The sequence below is a fragment of the Epinephelus moara genome, chromosome 7, assembly GCF_006386435.1.
Source record: "Epinephelus moara isolate mb chromosome 7, YSFRI_EMoa_1.0, whole genome shotgun sequence".
In the NCBI taxonomy this organism is placed as follows: Eukaryota; Metazoa; Chordata; class Actinopteri; order Perciformes; family Serranidae; genus Epinephelus; species Epinephelus moara.
The window spans coordinates 11,645,447-11,666,309 of record NC_065512.1 but is presented as its reverse complement, the minus strand read 5'-3'; the positions used below and the strand labels follow the sequence as shown (position 1 = coordinate 11,666,309).

Here is a 20,863-nt window from a genome sequence, read left to right as displayed (position 1 = left end):
TGTGCTTTTGAAATGAGACCCTCTGACACTGAAATTGACATGAGCCAAATATTCTTCTGATATTCCAGACAACACAGATGGTTAGAATTTAACTTCATCCCCCCACCCACTCAATACCAAAATATTTCCTCATGGAGTATTTTTGCTTTGCAGTACTGGGAGCAAGGGTGGGGCGGAACAACATATTTTGCATATCACGTGACGCTGTATTAACAAATCAACAATTACCTACCCTTTATTCTTCAGGAGTTGCTAAAAGGCTTGCAAGAAGCGTTTGAGGAAAGCTCCATGGAAATGTGTGAGCGGAATCCTTTAAATCCCGGCTATGTTGGTTCTCTGTTGAATTTTACTCCCCCTGAGTCGCTGTATTTCTCCAACTTGCGGGGTAATGGAGCCCACATACCCGGGCTGCACCAGATCCCTTACAATAGGAGAGAGGTGTGCACGCTCCCGTGGACTTCCTCAAGTTCGTGCACGTCTGGACCAGCAGCACCACCACAGAGCCGCGCCTTTGGAGGCTACTGTCCGCCGTTTCTGTCCAACTCGGTGTCTATAAATACGAACTCCTCCAGCAGCGGCCACGTCAAGGCGCATCTGGAGGAGTCGGCTCGATGCTTTCAGGTCACAAACCACAAGACTGAGGATTCTGGCAGGCGAGATGAGGTTTACCCCGGGGAGCATGGGGCCGCCAGTGACCGCGGCTACTCAGAGCTGGACAGCCGGTCTCACAGCTCTGCGGCCCAGCTCGATCCGGATTCGGCTGCGTTGAATGTGAACGGCACCAAACAGGAGCAGAATCCCATTCACCCATCATCCAGTCACACATGCTCCAGGACGGCTTTTGCAGAAGGTTAAGTAGCCTGTTTTGCAGGAATATTTTGTTGCTTCCACTTTTTCATTATGATAACACTAAAGGGACTCTAAGTAGATTTGTGCCTCTGGTTATTGTGTCTTATTTTATGCCAATCCTCTCTGGTGATCTCCTGCCACATCGTTATGAGACTAATCAATTTACATTTGCGAATATAGGCTAGTTGTGTGTGACATTATAGAGCCTAACGTTCATTTGACTGTCTATGGCTATTTTATGGCCGGTTAATATCTCCTGTGGCATGATTATTATTTTAATATTCCCATAATATCCTTACAGAAGCTACTGTGTCTGGGGCTCATGGTAATATCAGCCATATTTTCCTATACGTACAGTAGGCAAGCCCTCTAATATTTATATAATGTGATAAAACCAATTTATATTTTTGTAAGATGTGAGCCACACTATTAGCCGCAGTGCCACAGGGAGCAGTTAATTCCCTTCAGTCTCCATCCCTGTTCCTGAGCTCGGTGTTAATTTAAAGTATAAAACTTGTTTCTACCTCTGCTCCCTCCAGGTGCCCCATGGTGCTCGTCACAAGTGAAAACCAGAAAGAAGAGAAAGCCTTACTCGAAGCCACAGCTGGCTGAACTTGAGAATGAATTTATGACGAATGAATTCATCAACAGACAGAAAAGGAAGGAGTTGTCAGAGAGACTGGACCTGAGCGACCAACAAGTGAAAATCTGGTTTCAGAACCGGAGGATGAAGAAGAAAAGGCTGATGATGCGCGAACACGCTTTCTCGGCGTACTGATGACCTTTGGACTTGATCGTGACCAGCAGCGGACAGAATACGTATTGTACTATGAATGTTGCAGCTCATCACATGCCTCTCGGTTTGTGGCACGGACTTGTATTTATAGATATGTATGAAAATGTTTATATTCCTGTCACAGAATAGGCTCCAGTTTCATCAAGCCCCAAGTTTAATGATATTAATACTTATAAAATGGATCCAGATTAAGATATAATCTACTCTACTGGTCATTTTTTGATACTGAGATTCTCCAAACGCGCACTAGGCCCTGACTCCTGCTGGCCTGTACCTGCGGATACAATAAACATTTAACAAATTGTTTTTCATCCAACTCAAAAGTCTATAAACTATGACCTATTTAAACAGGAATATGTTTCTATATGTGTTTGTGTATTTTGTATGATGGTCTGCGCATGTGGTGTGTGGGCCTATAATGTGGAAGCAACAGTCAAGTTCATGTTTACGGACGGGTCAGTTTTGCCAAAATATATTCTAATTGCATGTCTATTTCCTAATTGATGTTATTCAAATAAATGCCTGATTTCCCCCCAGTTTATTGTTAATCTGATTAAATGAGCAGCTTTGCGTTGTTTTGTGTTTTTCATGGCCGCATTTAGAGTCGAGACGTGGAGGAAAGGATTGCGCCGCATTTAGTGCTGAAGGTGTTTACTCCAAATGCCTGGAAAACAAGTGTTTGTGGATACAAGACATCCGGATAGTGTTGGATTGAGCTACTTTATAAGTGTATTTAAATAAGAGTGGAATTTTTTGTTGTCAGGCCAGGTGTTGTGCGTAAATATGCTGCACAAACACACATCAGATGTAATCAACCTTGCTCAGTTGATCCAGTCTTTTAAAAATACACAATTAATGAAAGAATATTTCCTAATATTTCATTTCGGAATGAACATATTTATAAATCACAGAAAGCATGTTAGTGGTGAGAATACGCATTCAACGCGCCATCTTTTTACGCACGGGCTCAGGTTTTGTAAAATGGACGCAACCTGCAAATGAATACCTTTCAGAATAAAGATAATTTTTAAATTGCTTGATTACGAGTTATTGTGCATCATGTGAATCATTTTATATTTTAGGCAATGTGTCGAATGGCGACTAAGACCTTTTGGCTTCATTTATATATATATTGAGTTCACGCTCATTCAGTCAGTCGCTCACTAGTTGATCAGTATACTTATGTGTCATCTGAACATGTAAAAGGTGTCAATAGTTTGCACCTCTCCCACCAGATTAGTCTGATTTTTAAATAGAGGTGAAGAGGATGTACTTTGGAGACGTGAATGTTGTTCTTGGCTGACTGCAGCGGTGAAGAGATCAGCGTATAGGATGTGCGTGTGTGGCTACCTTTCACTGAATATAAACTGAATAATCCTCAGTTTATACATCGATCATGTATGCATGAAATGAATGTATTTGATGTCTTTATACACAGTTATTTTAATATAATTTCTAGGAAAGCACCCCTACTCACTTTAATGAAACATCCTAGCCTGCACTTAGCTGTCCCTTTCGTAAATGTCTGTCTTTAAGTCCATCAAGCAGCTTCCAAAAGAGAAAATTCAAATCTTTTTCCAGTCAAAATCACCAACTGCTTTGTAACAAATATCATGTCGGGATCATGCTTTATTTAAATTGTATACCCAGTCGCAAATACTTATAAATGTACTTTATTTTGACTGGATTTTCATCATCAAAATGCTTCTTTAAAAACTTATTTGAGCATTTTCTTTAACATTCTTTTGTGCCTATGCGCAGACGCGTAAAACAGCCTGCACCACAGCAGCAGCAGCCCTCTGTCTCACACACTCACTCACTCACACACACACACACACACACACACACGCACACACCCAGACACAGGCAGAACCTCCACATGTCAGTAGGAGGTTACTGTGGCTTTGACCAAATGGATCTGGTGTAATTCAGAAGTCATATATGCATCCTTTAATTTTTCAGAGACATTGCTGCACTTTAAACGCCAAACTGGCTCCTCTGTGCGTAATAGAAGCAATTTTGTTGGGGTGTGTGTGTGTGTGTGTGTGTGTGGGGGGGGGGGGGGGGGGGGGGGACATATCTAGCTGGGTCATTGTTTATTNGGGGGGGTGGGGGGGGGGGGGGGGGGGGGGGGGGGGGGGGACATATCTAGCTGGGTCATTGTTTATTGTTATCCAAAGTATATCTTTACCAAAACACTTTGTTGTCGCTTTCACATTGAAGTTGAGAACTGACAAAGTTGCAGTCTAGAGGTCACACATGGAGAGACTTTATTTAAAGGCTTAAATTCCAGGATTTAACCACTAACAGTTTATACATGAAACATTACATGAGGTGAATCTATTAATGCAGCCTCCCATTACATCATTATCACGTCATCATCACCGCATCGCTGCAACAAGAACATACCACTGCAGTCCCACTAAAGGTTCATGGAAGTCAGGGTAACATTTTGAACCCAGTAATGAGATGCTTCTTCCATTAATGAGTCTTACCAATCTATTTTTTCCACATTTGATCTTTTATTTTGTGGAGCTGCTCCTACTAAATGTTTCCTTTTTATTGGCCCAATCTTGATATAATTTCAGTATACTATTTTGCACACAATCTGCACTCACACACACTCATACTGCGGGCCTGTTGTGCTTCAACTCGAGGTTTGTCTGTTTTTCCTCAGCTTAAAATCCTCCCCACACAACGTGTTTCACCTACTATTAGTTTTTATTACTCAGACTATTTTGAAGGGTTACACTGAGTTCTCTTTGCGTCAAATACGCAGCCCCTTTTCCTGCAGTATTTGTTGCTTTATTGCTTTACTGCCAAACGCAGCCAGACAGCGTCATATAGCTCCTCAAGATAGTGGGGGCGCCAAAACAAAGTTAAGGTCAAGTTAGTTAGTAAGGCTGTGCATTGCTACTTCCCACAATATTAACATAAAGCTGCTTGTTTGTGAGGAGATAGAAAATAAAAATGATAAATGTGTCAACTAAATATGAACATTTTTGTAAAGTAGGGTCTAGTTCAGCCTGTATGCTATTTGCTTAAATTGCAATATTAAAGTTGATATTACGCACGAGAAAACAGGCCCAGCAACACGACAGTTTAGGCTGAATTCGAGTTTTTTGTGCCTCAAAACTTTAAATTGTTGCTTGTAAAACAGTCATTTGAAATGTGAAATGTGGAGTTAAAATGTGAATAATCTAATTTTGCTGGGCGCATACATGAAAGTCAACATTAACGCTCAGGACGTTAACCATTACGCAATATTTTAGCGCAAACGCGTCACGGAATAATTGATAACAATGGAAATAATAATGGCAGTAATTGAGAGTCCACATTTTAAAATGCTGCACAACAAAAGACAAAAAAGAAAGCTACAATCTAAAAGAAATAGTGGCACAAGTGATGAGCAACAGGTCCCCTAAACTTTGTATTCTTGTCTAAGAACTTAAAGTTATTTAGTTTGAAACTCTTATTTTATTTTTTGTAACATTTTTTTAACATGTCATTGCAATACTTTGGATTTTTGGTGATACCTACAAAGTATTTTTGCTCTCTGTAGGTTGTGCGTCGGATTAATTTACGAAAATATTCTGATTTTTACCCTATTTCTTCTACAAATGTACAGACATGTGTTTTCCATGCTGTTTACTGCCTGAGGAGTTTCGACGTGAAGTGTGATAAAGGCTGAAAACAGAACTCGACCACAGAGCTGATTTTACCCCCCAATAACAATAAAGCCAGTCTCCTTTGAGCTACTTCCACATTGCGTGTGACCTTCAGGCTTAAACCGGCGAAGAATGTTTTGTCCTCTGCCTGCAACACTGGCCTTCAAATTAGAGCTGCATTACCACTGAAGGTGCACAATGTGCATGATAATTTTGAGTTAAATGTCCAGCATCAGGCTCTGCACAAACACTGCGGAGTACGTGAATTTCTTTAAACATATTTCCTCCTTCCTTTGCTTCCTTCCTTTACTGTCTTTCCTTTATACGCGTAAAAAAATAAAGCATGAAAATAGAAATCATACTCACAGTGGCAAACAAAAAATACAGATGCAGTCTCGCAGACATGTGTATCCGTTCACCAGTGTTTTAACTCCGTTTTCTCCTCCGAGAAGAGAGGCCTAAACTCTGCAGGCATGGCTGCCTTCGTGCAATAAAATGATTTGGGTGCAGAGGCTTGTTGGTGAATGCTTGGTGGACATCACCTAGACCACAGACGGTCAAAGCCAGTTGTTTTGGACTTGGCCATGCTGAATGTGCACAGTGATTCATGCTTGCGATTGACTTAGCTTGTGTTTATTTGTGGCATCCAAAATCAACTCTGCTGTATTTTTTAGCAGCATACCGTGCTGTTTTGTTTGGCTGTTGTCACGCGCGTCCATCTGCATTTATTATTAAGGTGTAACAAATGAAAAGCAAACCGGATGCTATGTTTTAACATTCTAACAGTCTGATTTTAAAGCAGTGGCAAATATGGGCTTGTCAGCATGCTTAGCAGTGGAATTTATCATCATTTTGTGGTTTCGTTATTTTTCTTGTGGCGCCTGAGCCTTATTTTGCAGACCAAGATAATTGTTTCTGACAATAACTTCAAGTATTTTCCTGCTGTGTATCTAAATGTCTTCCAACCATCATGGTGCGCAGTGATTACACGCAATGAAGCCTAAAATTTATTTGCATATAAGCCGAGCTAATGAGTCGCTTGTGAATCAAACAGGCTTCTGTGCAGCTATGTGTGCAGGCACGGTGGCCCTGGTGCCATTCCCTCCAAGCTTTGCATTAAATGCGGAGGTCAACTTCAATGTTTCCACCCTAACTGTTGCTACAAACACACGCCGCACACTCCAAAGTGCGCAAATCTACTGCCGATTGAAGGCGTGTGTCTGTCATTACGTGTCATTATACAGTGAGGATGCTGCTGTAAAGCTTTCAATTAAATGTTCCAGCGGTGCTTCACAAATTTCTTTTTTTTCCGTGAGCTATAGGGCAAGAAGGCTGGAGAGGAGTTTCCTCTGCAGCCAGGGAGCCAATGAAGTCTCTTGCATGCGCTCACATGAGTTTCTCCGGACAGTTTTTAATGACTGATATTGATGTATGGTAATTTCTTGGCTGGATCACATGACACAATTACCTCAAGAATCGATCAAGATGTATTGCAGGTCTGCCTACGTTTCCGATTTTTTCTCCCTGGCGGGGTCTTTCCACGCGCCTGTGGTGCTATAGATGGACAAAGTTTAACACAGCCAGGCTGCCAATTCATCTCCTCTGTTGCAAAGAGGAAAAGGGAAGAAGAGATATGACGGAATACGATGATCGCAGCTGTGCGTCAAATATGTATTTACCGAGCTGCACTTATTACGTTTCGACGCCCGATTTTACATCAGTCTCCTCCTTTTTACCGCAGACTACTTCGTGTCAGATTAATTTCCCCTATTCACCCAACATAGCCCAGGTCCAACCTGTTCGAGAAGTCGCTTTCAGGGATTATGGACTGGACCACCCCAGCAAATGGCACTATAGGGGCAATTACGCATCTTACTACTCAACGGACGAGATAATGCACCGGGACTTGATCCAGTCCTCCAGCAGCAGGGCGGATGTGATATTCAAAAACGAGTCCTTTTACGGCCACCACGGGGGGACCAACTCGCCCTGCAATTTCTTCACCGGTGTCGGCCGAAATGGGGTTCTCCCCCAGGGCTTCGACCAGTTTTTGGACACTCCTAACTCGGACAAGCCCAACGCGGAGCACCCCAAACAAAAGACAGACTCTGCTGCTGCCGGAGATGCTGCGAATAACAATCAGGCTTTAACCAAACTGGAGCAGCACAAAGCTGACCCGAGCGGGAGCGCCGACGAGGACTCATCCTCCAACTGCGGCGACAAGAACAACCAACAGAGTAAGTCTTTCCTTCTTTGTTTTGGATATAAGGTGTGCAAGTTAGACAATGGAGTGTCTGGGCTGCACTGTGTGTCCACCACCGTGGCCGTCCTGGGTTATGTGGCTCTTTATAAGCAGGCAAAAGCTTTTATATCCCTATAAGATTTAGTTTACGGTTGTAAAGGTATTTACAATGGGAAACCGTTAAGTTAAACATACTTTAAAGGTTGCCTTGTGTCTGATAAAATGACTGTGTTGCTGGGGGTGATGTGTATTGATGGGGGATTCAAGAAAAGGGTTTTATTAAAGTTTATTTCATCGGTTTATAGCTAATATTGTGCAGATATAACAACACTTTGGAGGGATGCAATAGTCTACCTCTATACAGTAACCTATGCGCACAAATCAGAGCAATATAAGTTCATTTTAATGCAAATTCCGCTGTTGTTGTTCCTCCAGTGTGTGTGTTTTCGTGTGTGTGTGTGTGTGTGACACAGGGCCATTGTGCATGACCAAATAAATAAACACCCAAATAAATGCATCTGTCAGCCTCTTAACTACATTTCAGTCCAATATTTGGAGCCTGATCTTCAATTTTTCCCCACATTTTCTCTCCTTGTGCAGGTTCATCAACCAAGTCCAGGAAGAAGAGGTGTCCTTACACCAAATACCAGATCCGAGAACTTGAACGAGAGTTTTTCTTCAACGTGTACATTAACAAAGAAAAGCGTCTTCAGCTGTCCAGGATGTTAAACCTGACCGATCGGCAGGTGAAGATCTGGTTTCAGAACAGAAGGATGAAAGAGAAAAAGCTGAATCGCGACCGCCTACAGTATTTCACTGGGAATCCTTTATTCTGATACCTGACATAGTTGTTGTACACACGCACACACACACACACACACACACACACACGGGAGCAAAATAGGAGCCACACACACATTTAAAAGACTGGTCCCCTCTGCATATTTGATCCCTCATCATCCTGTTTAGACAATTTATTTTACAAAAATCTGGCAAAACCAAGACGCCACTTTTTCTTTTTTTCTTTATTGCAAACAATTCCTGCATTTATTTATTTGTGTTCACATGGTTTCGTGTTATTGGCGACACATATTCCAGCAAAGCGCGAAAAAACGCGTGGAAATTATTTATATAAACTATATGTAAGGCTTCTACCTTGTGTACCTCCATTTATAAGACGCATGTAATGCACGTTGTGGTGTGAAAACTTAAAATAGACACGACAAATGTTGTATCATAGTCACGAACCTTGTCACATGAACTTAACCAAGTCCTTAAATAACACGAGAAAAAGGGGGGATTTTTTTTTCTCCAAAGATTCATGCATACTGAAATCTGACGCCTCGCAGGCCTGATAAGTCCCGTCATTTCCTCTGCTTTCAAACACTGGATTGTTTACTAAACCTTGAACCGTCTAGACAGTATAATAAACATAGCTGTAAATGTCTAAATAGGGGGCTATTGCACTTTGGTGTCCCAACCCCCAGATCACAAGAGCTCTGATGCTCTTTCCTGTGTAGTTTCACTCCAGGCTACAAATGTGTGGAGAATACAAGACACTTCTGCGCATCCCGTTTTATATTTAGCGCCTTTTGACACATTGAAGAGCTTGTGTTGGTAGCTGGGATACAGTGGAGGATATTCTAACAAGGACCGCCATATGAAAGGATAAGTAATTTTTGAAGTTTATCTGCTTTTCTAGTGTTCTCAGTGCGCAAAATGTTTCTTTGACGCCTTCAAATCTGCTGCAAAGGAGAAAGATTCCAACTGTTGGCAAGAAATGCGCGTTTCCATGTGTAATTAACGCAGGTGACTCATTTCTATCTGTGCGCAGCTCCATTATACAGTGACCTCAGGCTGCTTCACCTGAGCACTGTAGCTTGTTTCTTATGAGTCGATAAACGCATCGATTCCACACAAAAAGTCGCTTTATTGATCTTTAATTTGATTTTCTCTCCAGCAGCCATCACAGCCCTCGTTTATGAAATAATAGTTTGAAGCAGGATTAATGTTTATTTCATTTGTGATGCGTCACACCTACAGTTATTTCCCAAAAAGCCTATTAGAAAACTGAGTTTCATTAAGCGTTTAATTGGGTTGTCATCATGTCCTACAGTGAAATTACATTACCAACTGTGTGGGGTGTTTCACTTTGCTTCTCGGTGTATCCACATGAGGGCAGACTTGCTGCTTTGGCTGCGAGTGGAAATGCAGAGTTGAGTCAAATTTAACATCTAGCCTGCATGAAAATAACTCACTGGAGGAAAAATCCTTTGAAGAGAGGGTTAGTTTACATTTTTATTTTAGTTAACTACACTTGGTGGCTTAAATTTAGTTATTTTCAACAGATTTTAAATAGTTGAATTTTAAATAAAATGTCCAAGATTACTTCTTTTTGTCAAAGTCAAACCATTCCACAGTAAAAGCTGCAGCTTCCCTAAGAAAATAAATTAATACGTTAATAAATTAATCTTAACACACATTATTTATTTCGCTCAACACCCACTTTACCTTCTGCAACTCCTGTGTCTTCCAGGCGGCCATTACATTTCCAAGTCATGTTCAAGTGTTCAAAGGACAAGCAAAATACATGTAACTCGTGTCTTTGTAATCTGAAACTCTGAAATACAGACTTCGATCTTCACCTGAAGGCCGCACAACCTCAAAGGCCGCTGCAATCTGTCTCCACACACTCCAGATGTTATGCTGGAAATGTGGGGAAAATATTCACGTAAATGTGCTTTACAATTAATTTTTATTTGATTTTATTTTTCAGCTGTATAACTGTTGAATTATTGTTTATCTGCGTCTGGCTATTTGCTTTGAAAAATGTAAGAGTGACAGCTACTCCAAAAAAAATGAAGGACACGAGGGCACAAGTTTTGCATGAATCTACAATGTCGGTGTCCTTTTTTAAATAATTATACCCTCATTTTTTTTTAAATAATAAATATCTACCCTTATGTTTGAAAGAATATTAAATATATAAGTGGATCTCCTGGCATTTACTTTAAATTATCATTATTATTGTTATTATTATTATTATTGTTATTATGCCATTGTTTTTCCACTTTTACGGTACTTGTGTACATTTTGTGCGTGTATGAATTGTTGATTATGCCTAAATAATATACTCCCATATTATTTTTTATTTCAGTTCAGTGCGTCACATGATATGCAAAATAGCCCAATGTTATATTTGAGCAATTGTCTTTATTAGAAACATGCTTATTAAAACAGAAATGGTGTCCGTGTTGTCAGATGTCTCAGTTAAATGTTTTTTTTTTTTAATTTCCTTTCTTTTAATAACTAATCGGAGGAATGTATTTTCTACACATATTCACTGATTAAACTTGGGGTTTAACGAGCCTGTATGTGGTTGTTTGTGAATCCTGTGATGCTGAGATGATTTGCATACTACAAATGCGTATTTACAACCAACTGTAAATATCTGAGAGCCTTGAAGACAGATCTGCACATCCTCTTACACAAGATTAAGGATTATTTAAATCTTGGCGCAAAGACCAAAGATATAATTATTCCAAGCTGCATTTAGTGTTTTTTATTTGTAACAGACCTGTAGGATCATTGCGATTATTTTTAGACACAAAGTGTTTTTATTTTTTCCCCTCCTCAGTTTATCTTGTACACATGTACCTTCCTTGCAGACAAAAACAATGGAGCCCTGAGCAAAAATAATCCCCAGAGTGTGCATACTTTTATTTTTTGGAACATCGGAAATACCTGTGACAAAATGCAAATAAAGATATTGTGCTTAATAACCTGTGCTAATAATAAAGGACCATTTTCTATCCGTTTTAAGTGGAATTTATTTGAGAGGCTAACTCCAGCAGGGGTGTAATGTTGACCTTCACGCATGCTGAGCTTCTGGTAGGTCGATTTAAATGTGCAAATGATGGATCTTATAGATTCCTTATTTAAATGCTGACATGCAGGAAATCTGAATGGCCGAACACAGTCATTTGGTGCTTTTTAATTAAACATTTAATCATTTGCAAGAAATAAAACAACTGCTGAAATAATGAAACAATGACAGAGCAAACAGTATATTAAAATGTGTCTTTATTCTGTTTCCATTCAGATTTTAATTCAGATATAATAAAGACAGTAAGATATATGCAAATACAGTTAATGCGGACTCTGGTGTTGGTGTGTGTGGGTGATGTGTGTAAAAACAAACTCAGTAGAAATGTGCACATTGTTTCAGATGGTCTGCAGTTGTCGCCTATGCGCCATATAGGCAGCATTTTACACACACACATACACACTCCCTTTCCTCAGTCTCTCACACAAAGACACACATATCCTTTGAAGCATTTAACTCATTAAAACACATGTTATAGAGCTTCAGTTGCGCGCGTAAGAGCCACATGAACGTGGTGTGTTTTGTGTTTTATTCTGTGATGTCACTGACATCGTGCCTTTGTTTTAATATGTGATTGTTTCAGTTTTGGCTGCACAGCCTCTGTAAAGTCTGCCAACCAATTTCAAGTCCGTGTTGTAGGTGTCGCTGTTGACCACGTCTGCATCCGCAGTACGAGTGTGTGCGCAGGGGAGAGGAGGCTGCGTCTCAAGGCCATTTTCAAATCTCATTGGTGGGCTTGTCATGTGGTCGGGAGGCATCCTGACTTACACGGAGATTGTTTTTCCTAGATATGTCAGCTTACAAAGGACATCTCTCTCCTCCTAAAGAACTTAACCCCCCAAAATGTCCTTTCCCAGTAGCTCTCCTGCGGCAAACACGTTTCTAGTGGACTCTTTAATTGGTGCTTGCAGGTCGGACAGCTTTTACTCCAGCAGCAACATGTACATGCCGTCTGGCTCAGAAATGGGAACTTACGGAATGCAAACCTGTGGACTCCTGCCGTCTTTCGGCAAAAGAGGGGAGGTCAACCACCAAAATATGGGCATGAATGTCCACTCTTACATACCTCAAATAGATAACTGGACTGATCCGAATAGACCCTGCAGAATAGAGCCGTCCAGTCAGATGTCAAACTGTACATTTTCACAGAGCATAAAGGAAGAGAGTAACTGCTGCATGTACTCCGATAAGAGAGTACAAAAAGTCAGCTCGTCAGAGGTCCCCGCATATTCTAACGTTATCCCCGAGTCTTGTCCTGTCGATGGTCCCGAGATCCCGGTCCCGGGCTATTTCAGACTGAGCCAAACTTATGCGAATGGGAAACACCAGGAAAACTACTGCCATGAGCCGCCGAGTCCAAACCCAACACTGATGCAGCTCAGCCGGGTCACCCCGAAACCACCGCAGCCCGCCACGGCGCCTTCAAATTTTGATGTGGAAAAGAAAAGTGAGGACGTCCCGCAGAACCCCGAGACCTCAAGGACACCGGTCCCACGCGTAGAAAGCCCGGACCCCAAGTCCAGCTCCGGGGAGAAAAACTGCTCCATGGAAGCCTCTGTGTCCAGTCCTGAGCTGCTACAGAAGGAAGGGAAAGGTGGGTTGGCTACAATGAAAAGCTTTTTATCTTGTGGCGCTGCAGTGCTGAGCTCCAGCATCATAAAACCAAGTATAAAACACAAACAACCCTAAAGTCGTAATGTTTAATGAGAGTCTTTCTCAGGTTGCAGTAATGGGCAACAGAGAATGGTTTTACCATGCAGCATGCACACTGTGTCTCTCTTCCTTCAGGTATTTAAATCCAAAATAATGTGCATTATTTTAAAAATATATTTCCACTATCTGATGCTTTATATGTGTGCATATTGCACGCTTTTCAGAAACTAAAAAAGATTGCTATATTTATTAAAATGCAGAAATTAATCACCCCAGGAGCTTAAAAATGGAGCATTTGCAGATGCGTAATTCTGGATAGTCTGCATCTTTAACTAGAACATGATGAAATAATTGTTGAAAATTCTATTTAAAGTTGGTAATTGTAACAATTTAATCAAACATGATAATGCATCTGAAGCTTTCATGAAATTAATAGATTTTTGGATCATGTTTAAGGCTGCATGATGTGTTCCTGTGTGCGCTTTGATGAGCTGGGGGTTTAATTTCATTTTTATTTTATTAGTAGTGGCATGTACGTGTCTAATAACATCCCGTGCATTTTATCTAGTCTGGGAAAACATTTATATCATGTGTTATTTCCCAGAGGTGAAATCCAAAAGCAGCAGGTGAGTGTGTGTGTTGAGGCGGAATCACTAACCTACAGAAATGTCTCTGATGTGAATCTTTACAGACTGCAAAGGCGACACGCCGACGAGCAACTGGTTAACTGCAAAAAGTGGGAGAAAGAAAAGATGTCCCTACACAAAGCACCAGACCTTGGAGTTGGAAAAGGAGTTTCTCTTCAATATGTATCTGACCCGAGAGCGCCGCCTAGAGATCAGCAGGAGCGTCAACCTGACCGACAGGCAGGTCAAGATCTGGTTTCAGAACCGCAGGATGAAACTGAAGAAAATGAACAGAGAAAACCGCATCCGTGAACTGACCTCAAATCTCACCTTTTCGTGAGCGCGCATGTATCTGTGGTTAGCTGTCTTTTTTTTTTTCTTTTCCTCTCATGTTCAGTTTGATGCTTCAGTGGCATTGGACGTTTATCTTCAATTTCAACGAAACTGTGACTATATATAAGCCAATTTTAGTACTTTGTGTGGCGTCGTGTATTTGTTTTTATTTTATCACAGGGTAACACTTTTTTGGTCTTAAATTATTGGAGAAGTAGATTTCTTCCCACTAGCCAGTAGACATGGATATTCTATTGTGTCGCGATGGCGAACTGTTTTGGAAAAAAAGAGTTACTCTTTATTTTTCAGTCATGAAAGCACATTTATTGTCGTGTAGTGCAACATTTGTTTTACAGTAAGTGCAAGCCATTTGCTCCACAGTGAAATGTTTCTATGGCGGAAAAACAATGTTAATCTGTGACTTTATTGCATGTTTGTGGCATGTTATCTTGCAATAAATTGTCAAATAATCTCATTGTGTTTTGTGTTATCAAAGTGTCTTGTCTACAGTTATTGGTGGCTGCTGTATCCTTGTCGAAATGTGCAGTATTATGTTGGATGACGCGGGCATTAGCGTGCGTAAAATGGTGTGGATGAGGATTAAAATAGCAAGAAAAACACAATCTCTTTTGCACTCCACTGCAAAAAAAATAAATGCTGTTCCAAAAAATGTTCCTAATGTGTTTCTAATTTCACTAAATTAGAAACAATTATGCTCCGACTTAATCCGACGATGACTCTCCAAGCTTAAAAACATGAAAATGTTTAGTTTGTGGGCAACCAGCAGTGTTAACACGTGCGGTTTTTAGTTGTTAGACTACAATACTTAACCTATTATTATACGCTTTATAAGATACACCAGCTCCCTGAAGACACACTAAACTACACACAGTGATAATGGTGAAATTACGCACAAGATCTAAACCAAAATAGTCTGAATAAAACAAAATGTTCCAGGTTTTTCTGTGTCCACGAAAAGCGCAGCAGAGACACGCAAAGAGGCGGAGGCCGTGTAATCAAATAAACATGGTGTTTTTATTTTCAGGCCTGCTTGTGAATAAACTAACAGTCTGCGCGAAGCATCAGACGGTGGGAAGTTATGTTCAAGCACAAATTCACAGGCATGGACGCTTCCTTCCGTGTGAGCGACGCAGGGCCTCAGTAGCCACGTTGCATTGCTTTTAATTGCCCAGAATAACTTCTTATGTTGTGTTTATGTGCGATCAAATGACATGTAACTGTCAGGCTGATCCTGTCTGCAGATCTGACCTCTAGCTGGACGATTTCCCCTTTTAAAAGTGCTGCTTTTTCTAACTTGAAGGTCATCAAACTCTCTTGAAAACAAGGATAAAGTCTACTTAAAAAAAGGCAACATGTATATTATATTTAAATTAGACCCTTCAGACAGCAACACACAGATGGACTTTGCTTCTCAATGTCTTTTTTTTTTTATTGACGGCATGTATAATCACACGCACCTCATAAAACATTTATTGATACATAAAGACATTATTGCCCTCCTTTGAATGAATACAATAATTTCACAACTGCCGTTTCCGGCTCAGCTTTTAAAAATTAAACCAACCCAGAAAATATGTTTCCTGGCCGAATATTAACAATGGATACAGCGCATTGTGAACGGAAATGGCGTCTGTTATTTTACAGCATGTTATTACATCTATTTTACGAGGACTCCGTAAGTCTATAAAGCATTTTACAAGCATTGAGGGTATCAAGACGATATTAGAAGTGTTTTCTCATACATTGAGATACGGGGTGTTGGTGCACTGTGTGTGTGTGAGGGAGGAAATGTGTCTTATTCCTTTTTTTTTTTTTTTTTTTTGAGCTGCTTGTATTGTTGCAGCGTCCTGCAGCCACCCGCACATGAGAAACAGAAGAAGAAGAAGAAGAAAAAGCCATTTGCATTCATTTGAGCGATTGTTTTCTCCCTCCAGTCACATCTGATGGGGCTTTTTATTATTTGAGAAATGAAAAGCTAAATTAAACCTGACGAAAAAAAAGAGAGAGCGCAAGGGCAGGATTGATTTACTCGCTGTATTGGTAAATATGACCACGTGATCCATGTAACCAATCCCTGTAGATGCAGGCCAGGAAAAATACTATGATTGTTCATAGAGGGAAGCTTCCCGTAACAGTGCAACCCTTATTATATGAGTAGGAAGAGATCAAAAATGTCTTCCAGTGGCACTCTCAGTAACTGCTATGTGGACGCTATCATGGGGCAGGAGCCGGAGGATGTGTACGGTGCTCGCTTTATTCAGGCTCCACACTCGGTGACCCCAAGGCCGTCAGGTGCTGGAGACAACGCAGACTTCTCCTCTTGCAATTTCGCACCCAAGTCCGCCGTTTTCCCGTCGTCTTGGTCCACGGTTCACCCGCAGGGGATTTATCATCCGTACGTGCACCACCACCACCACCACCAGTCCCATCTCCCCGCGTCGGACGGCAGATATGTAGGCGTCCGCTCCTGGATGGACCCCATCTCCAACCACGTTTCGTTCGCCGGATTTCACCCCAGCAGTCGGCAGTACGGGACAAAGCCAGAAGTCTTGCCACCGAAAGCTACAGAGTGCGACACGTTGGAGGCTGAGGCTCGGCCGCTCGCCGGCGAATTCGCGTGTGGAGTATCGGAGTGTCCAGAAAAAGCGAGCAAAGAGCACAGTGGAAGTGAGCTTTCGAGCCACAGCGAGCCCAAAGAGGAGAAACAACAACAACTTGACCCAAGTAAGTAAACGAAATAGCCAATCCTGATTTACAACCCTAAGAACTGTATGAGCTGGGTGTGTAAAACTGGAGGTTTTACTAACCTATAAAAGTGTCTCGTACTATACCTCGGCTCGAGAAGGGAAAAACCCGCCCTGCTAAGGTTATTACAGGGGATCCTAAAGTTTTTCATGTCACAGTGCGCTTAAAATAGATACACATTGCTGCATTTTGATGTGATTTTCCCTGACTAAGACTTTAGCTATGGATATGTTACTTTCTATATCATGTTATTTCCCCTCCCTGTAAAAACAGGACAACATGTAATGGAGATAGTCATCTTTACACACTGTCTTTAACATGAAACAATTTCTCATTTTACTTTTGATCCCCTTAAACCACACCCGTGTCCTTACACGTCCCCGAATTTGAGAACCATTTACCCAAAAAATAAAAAACCTCCTCCTCCTCAAACATGTCTCTCACTTCACATATGTATCTGTTTTTCCAGACAACCCTGCAGCAACCTGGATTCACGCGCGCTCCACGAGAAAGAAGCGATGCCCGTACACAAAATATCAGACTTTAGAGCTGGAGAAGGAGTTCCTCTACAACATGTATCTGACAAGAGACCGACGCTATGAGGTGGCCCGCATACTCAGTTTAACCGAGAGACAAGTGAAGATCTGGTTCCAGAACAGGAGGATGAAAATGAAGAAGATGAACAGAGAGAGGAGCGGCAAGGACCTGCTATGAAATCACTGCCAACTCACACATTTGTATACCCTAAGGAAGCCATCTGAACAATTAAATTCATTTTGGTAGGAGCCTCGGTAGCCATTTTAAAACCATTTTTTAGACCCCTCTAGGTATAGCGTAATATTGCGTGTCAGTGTCATAACGTGTTGGCCAAATATGCATCAAAATCACATGTGCAGGAATTTGTCTTTGGTGGATATAAGACAGGATCCGTCTCATATTAAAAAAAATGTTATTTGTTTTACACAACCACAAGCAGCCTGTGCTTGGAGGAAACGTGCCTATGTGTATTGCTTTTATAGTTGTTAAGAATTTGGAGTTGTATATAAAACATTTTCACAGCTGAAACACTCTGACTGCTGTCTGTTGTCGGTACACACACGGAGATTACGCACGGTGCTTTGACCCATTTCCAAGACTTTAACTCTGAAATAACTGACAATGAGGTGCGTGACTGGAAAATAGGCGTGTTTTTATTTTAGAAATGATCCATTTTAACTTAGATATCAATATGCATCTTACTATTTTTCTTTAATTTATTTAAAGCTCCCTCATCGTGTTAAAGTGGTGCGTAATTCCACTGAAGCCAGTAAAATTAAAGCATTAAAAAATAAGATAAAAAATCCCCTGAGGCCTTGTTTTTAGTAGGATCGTGAAGGCAGCACAACGCTTTGCAGCCAAACAGAAAAATACAACACAACCTTAAATAGTGAGCTGGATTTTCTTATTTACAGCAACATTAAAGGGATTAAATTCGCCTGTAAGGACTACTTGAGGTTCCACTGTATGTGAGATTTCACTTTTCTCCCAAACAGTCGTAGAAGTAATAAAGTGTTTACGATTGGGAGAGGTGTTGCGGCGGATTTCCAATTTATTGTCCAACTTGTACGAAGAATGACTTTAAAGCAGGAAGAACCTCGCTCCAATAAAGCTATAGAAATGGCTAGACGTCTGGCCTAAATGACTTTATGGTCCTGGCCAGTAATTACACTCTCCTTTGAAACCCCCTTTTTTGCTGTGGCGTTTGCGTCTGTTGCTGACAAACAGAATGTAGACACTTTTCCACAGGGTGTCTGGTCGATGAATTGTTTCAGAGGAAATCACCCCCCACCTTAATGGTCACGTTTATTCACCAACTGCACTTCCCACCGATGGGAAAAAAAACTTCACTTTGACTGGTGTCCAGTGAGATTTTACTTTCTTCTGAATTTATTTCATGTTGAAAATTTAAACCCAGGCCATGTGTCCTAATTTTACCCCACACTGGCTGCACCAGAGGACACAAAAAACATCATGCTCATTTTTGGGTTGTTATTAAATTTGCGCAAATAAATCAGTGATGACAGTTTTTACAGCACTGGTCATATCACATGGAAAACCCCTGAATTACGCAGAACTAAAAACAATCTGTTTACCTCAGCTGGAGCTGCAGGCTTCATTTGGGGAAAGTGATGAGAGCGCTAGAGGGCGATATTGGTCTGTTGGTCTCAGTCACAGCGGTTCATTCACAGCTGGAACATGTAGGCAGCACATGGACCATACCATACAACATGCATTCGTGGATTTATTGATTTAAATGAAAGAAAGGTGCATTTTATAGGCTACTGTAGGGTCTTATCTCTGGGTATCCTTTATAAAACTGCATGTTTTTGGATTGTGAGCGTGTAAAAGTCCAGATTTAGTGTTGAGCTCTGTTTTTAAGCAGTGATAATGGATAATAATGCAGCTTTCCGGCCTGAATCGCAAGCTGATGTTACTGAGGGAAGAAGAAGAAGAAGAAAGGAGAAGCAGGCTTCTGTAACATTTGTAAAATTTAAAGTCCCAATTTCATGTAGGCCTATTTTAACATACATTTATTTTCAATCTCGTGATAGTTTTCAGACCCCACTCCTTAGCAGTGCGTCATACATTTGCACAAAGAGCAGCCAATTTCAATCGACACAGAACAAGAGCAGGCTGAGTGCACCATTACAGACGAAAACGAACAATTACAGTCCATTTTAAAGGCCACACACTCCTCTAAACGTCATCAAATTGTATAATTGCGTATTTTTGGGTGCTTTTAATGTCCTTGAATAATTAGATTTATATGTAAGCTCGGAAATCTGGAGCTACCAGTCATAACAGAGACACTGTGACACTGCGCCTTGGGTTGTTTATTCCCCCATAGGCCTAAGCACAGTGAACGCTCACACTTGTGTTTTTGTTGAAATCATTGACACAAACAAAGCGGAGTGATCATGACCACAGACAAGGCTCACTGGGCCTTTGGAAGACATCTGTCTGTATATAGATATTTCTTTTTCCAAATGGTAAAGCATGTATCAAGGGGAATATATATAATTAACACAAGCACGTCAGCCATTATTAGAATGATCAAATATATTTACAATTAAAAATAATAATTAAGAAAGACCACAATTAATGTTTTTGTGAGGCTTTGCGCAAACACAGTTTAGGCCCCTGTCTACTTATCTCCATTATCAAATGCAAAACCCACAGACTATGAAGCTTTAGGCATTTACTCTCTAGATATTATGGACAGTATTTGGTGATAACGCAGCGGTTTGGTGTGTTTTGATTTAGTCTGTGGAGGAAGAGCAAGAGGCGCCTCCCTCAGTGTTCCCTGCTCTGCGTCCTCGACAGTTAAAGTGAACATAACTCCAGTCCTGATGATTGTAGTCAGGTTCAAAGTATCCACACACTGACAGCCAATGGCAGCGCTCACTCAGACAGGACACAGAATATTGAAGCAATTACAGTAAATGTTGAACTGATTGTTTGCGTCTCTGTGTATGGCCTACATGTGTGACACAGCGGACTGGTGACTGTCACGGCTGGAAACTTGACCCCAGAATGACGACGTTCATCACACGCTGTTTACACGCACACAATAACTGCATCAAACATGTTCTTTGATAACGAGGAAGATGCGATTATAAGGGGGGGATTTCTGTCAACATGCCGATTTCCACGCAGTCATTCTCACTGTACGGCTATACATAGTCATGTGTCCGTTTGCACACAGGTCATGAGTGGGGGTCAGCTATTTCACCCTGGTCATTAGCTACAGTCATGTTACACCCCGTTAGATGCCACGCACTGTCTGTCCAGTGTGATTGCTGTGGAGCCTGTGTGAAGATAATAGCTGTGGAAATGAGCTGTGTGTCAGTGATTAGGAACACACACACTAATGTTCGGGCTTTTCCACAACAATGCTGAACGGTATGCTGCGTTCAGTGTCTCAGAGAAATACATTCAGAGGACAATATGGGAAAGTGTGATACATGTACATGTTTGAGGTTGTAGTCATGACCGTGTATGTGT

At 41.2% G+C, this 20,863-nt stretch overlaps 4 protein-coding genes across 4 annotated transcripts; all 4 read left to right on the top strand.

Moving 5' to 3' along the window:
- The first annotated feature begins 246 nt into the window (after window positions 1-246).
- On the top strand, window positions 247-2,181 carry hoxd12a (homeobox D12a). The gene is made up of 2 exons (XM_050048757.1): window positions 247-850; window positions 1,389-2,181. Exons 1-2 carry the CDS (start codon window positions 289-291, stop codon window positions 1,625-1,627), a joined length of 801 nt encoding a protein of 266 aa, XP_049904714.1. The 5' UTR covers window positions 247-288; the 3' UTR covers window positions 1,628-2,181.
- Window positions 2,182-6,798: 4,617 nt separating this feature from the next.
- hoxd11a (homeobox D11a) lies at window positions 6,799-11,429 on the top strand. The gene is made up of 2 exons (XM_050048922.1): window positions 6,799-7,550; window positions 8,156-11,429. Exons 1-2 carry the CDS (start codon window positions 6,947-6,949, stop codon window positions 8,389-8,391), a joined length of 840 nt encoding a protein of 279 aa, XP_049904879.1. The 5' UTR covers window positions 6,799-6,946; the 3' UTR covers window positions 8,392-11,429.
- A 193-nt stretch (window positions 11,430-11,622) lies between these two features.
- On the top strand, window positions 11,623-14,524 carry hoxd10a (homeobox D10a). The gene is made up of 2 exons (XM_050048920.1): window positions 11,623-13,035; window positions 13,786-14,524. The coding sequence occupies exons 1-2, from the start codon at window positions 12,285-12,287 to the stop codon at window positions 14,058-14,060; spliced, it is 1,026 nt and encodes a 341-aa protein (XP_049904877.1). The 5' UTR covers window positions 11,623-12,284; the 3' UTR covers window positions 14,061-14,524.
- Window positions 14,525-15,007: 483 nt separating this feature from the next.
- On the top strand, window positions 15,008-17,993 carry hoxd9a (homeobox D9a). The gene is made up of 2 exons (XM_050048921.1): window positions 15,008-16,798; window positions 17,289-17,993. The coding sequence occupies exons 1-2, from the start codon at window positions 16,225-16,227 to the stop codon at window positions 17,531-17,533; spliced, it is 819 nt and encodes a 272-aa protein (XP_049904878.1). The 5' UTR covers window positions 15,008-16,224; the 3' UTR covers window positions 17,534-17,993.
- Window positions 17,994-20,863: the final 2,870 nt, after the last annotated feature.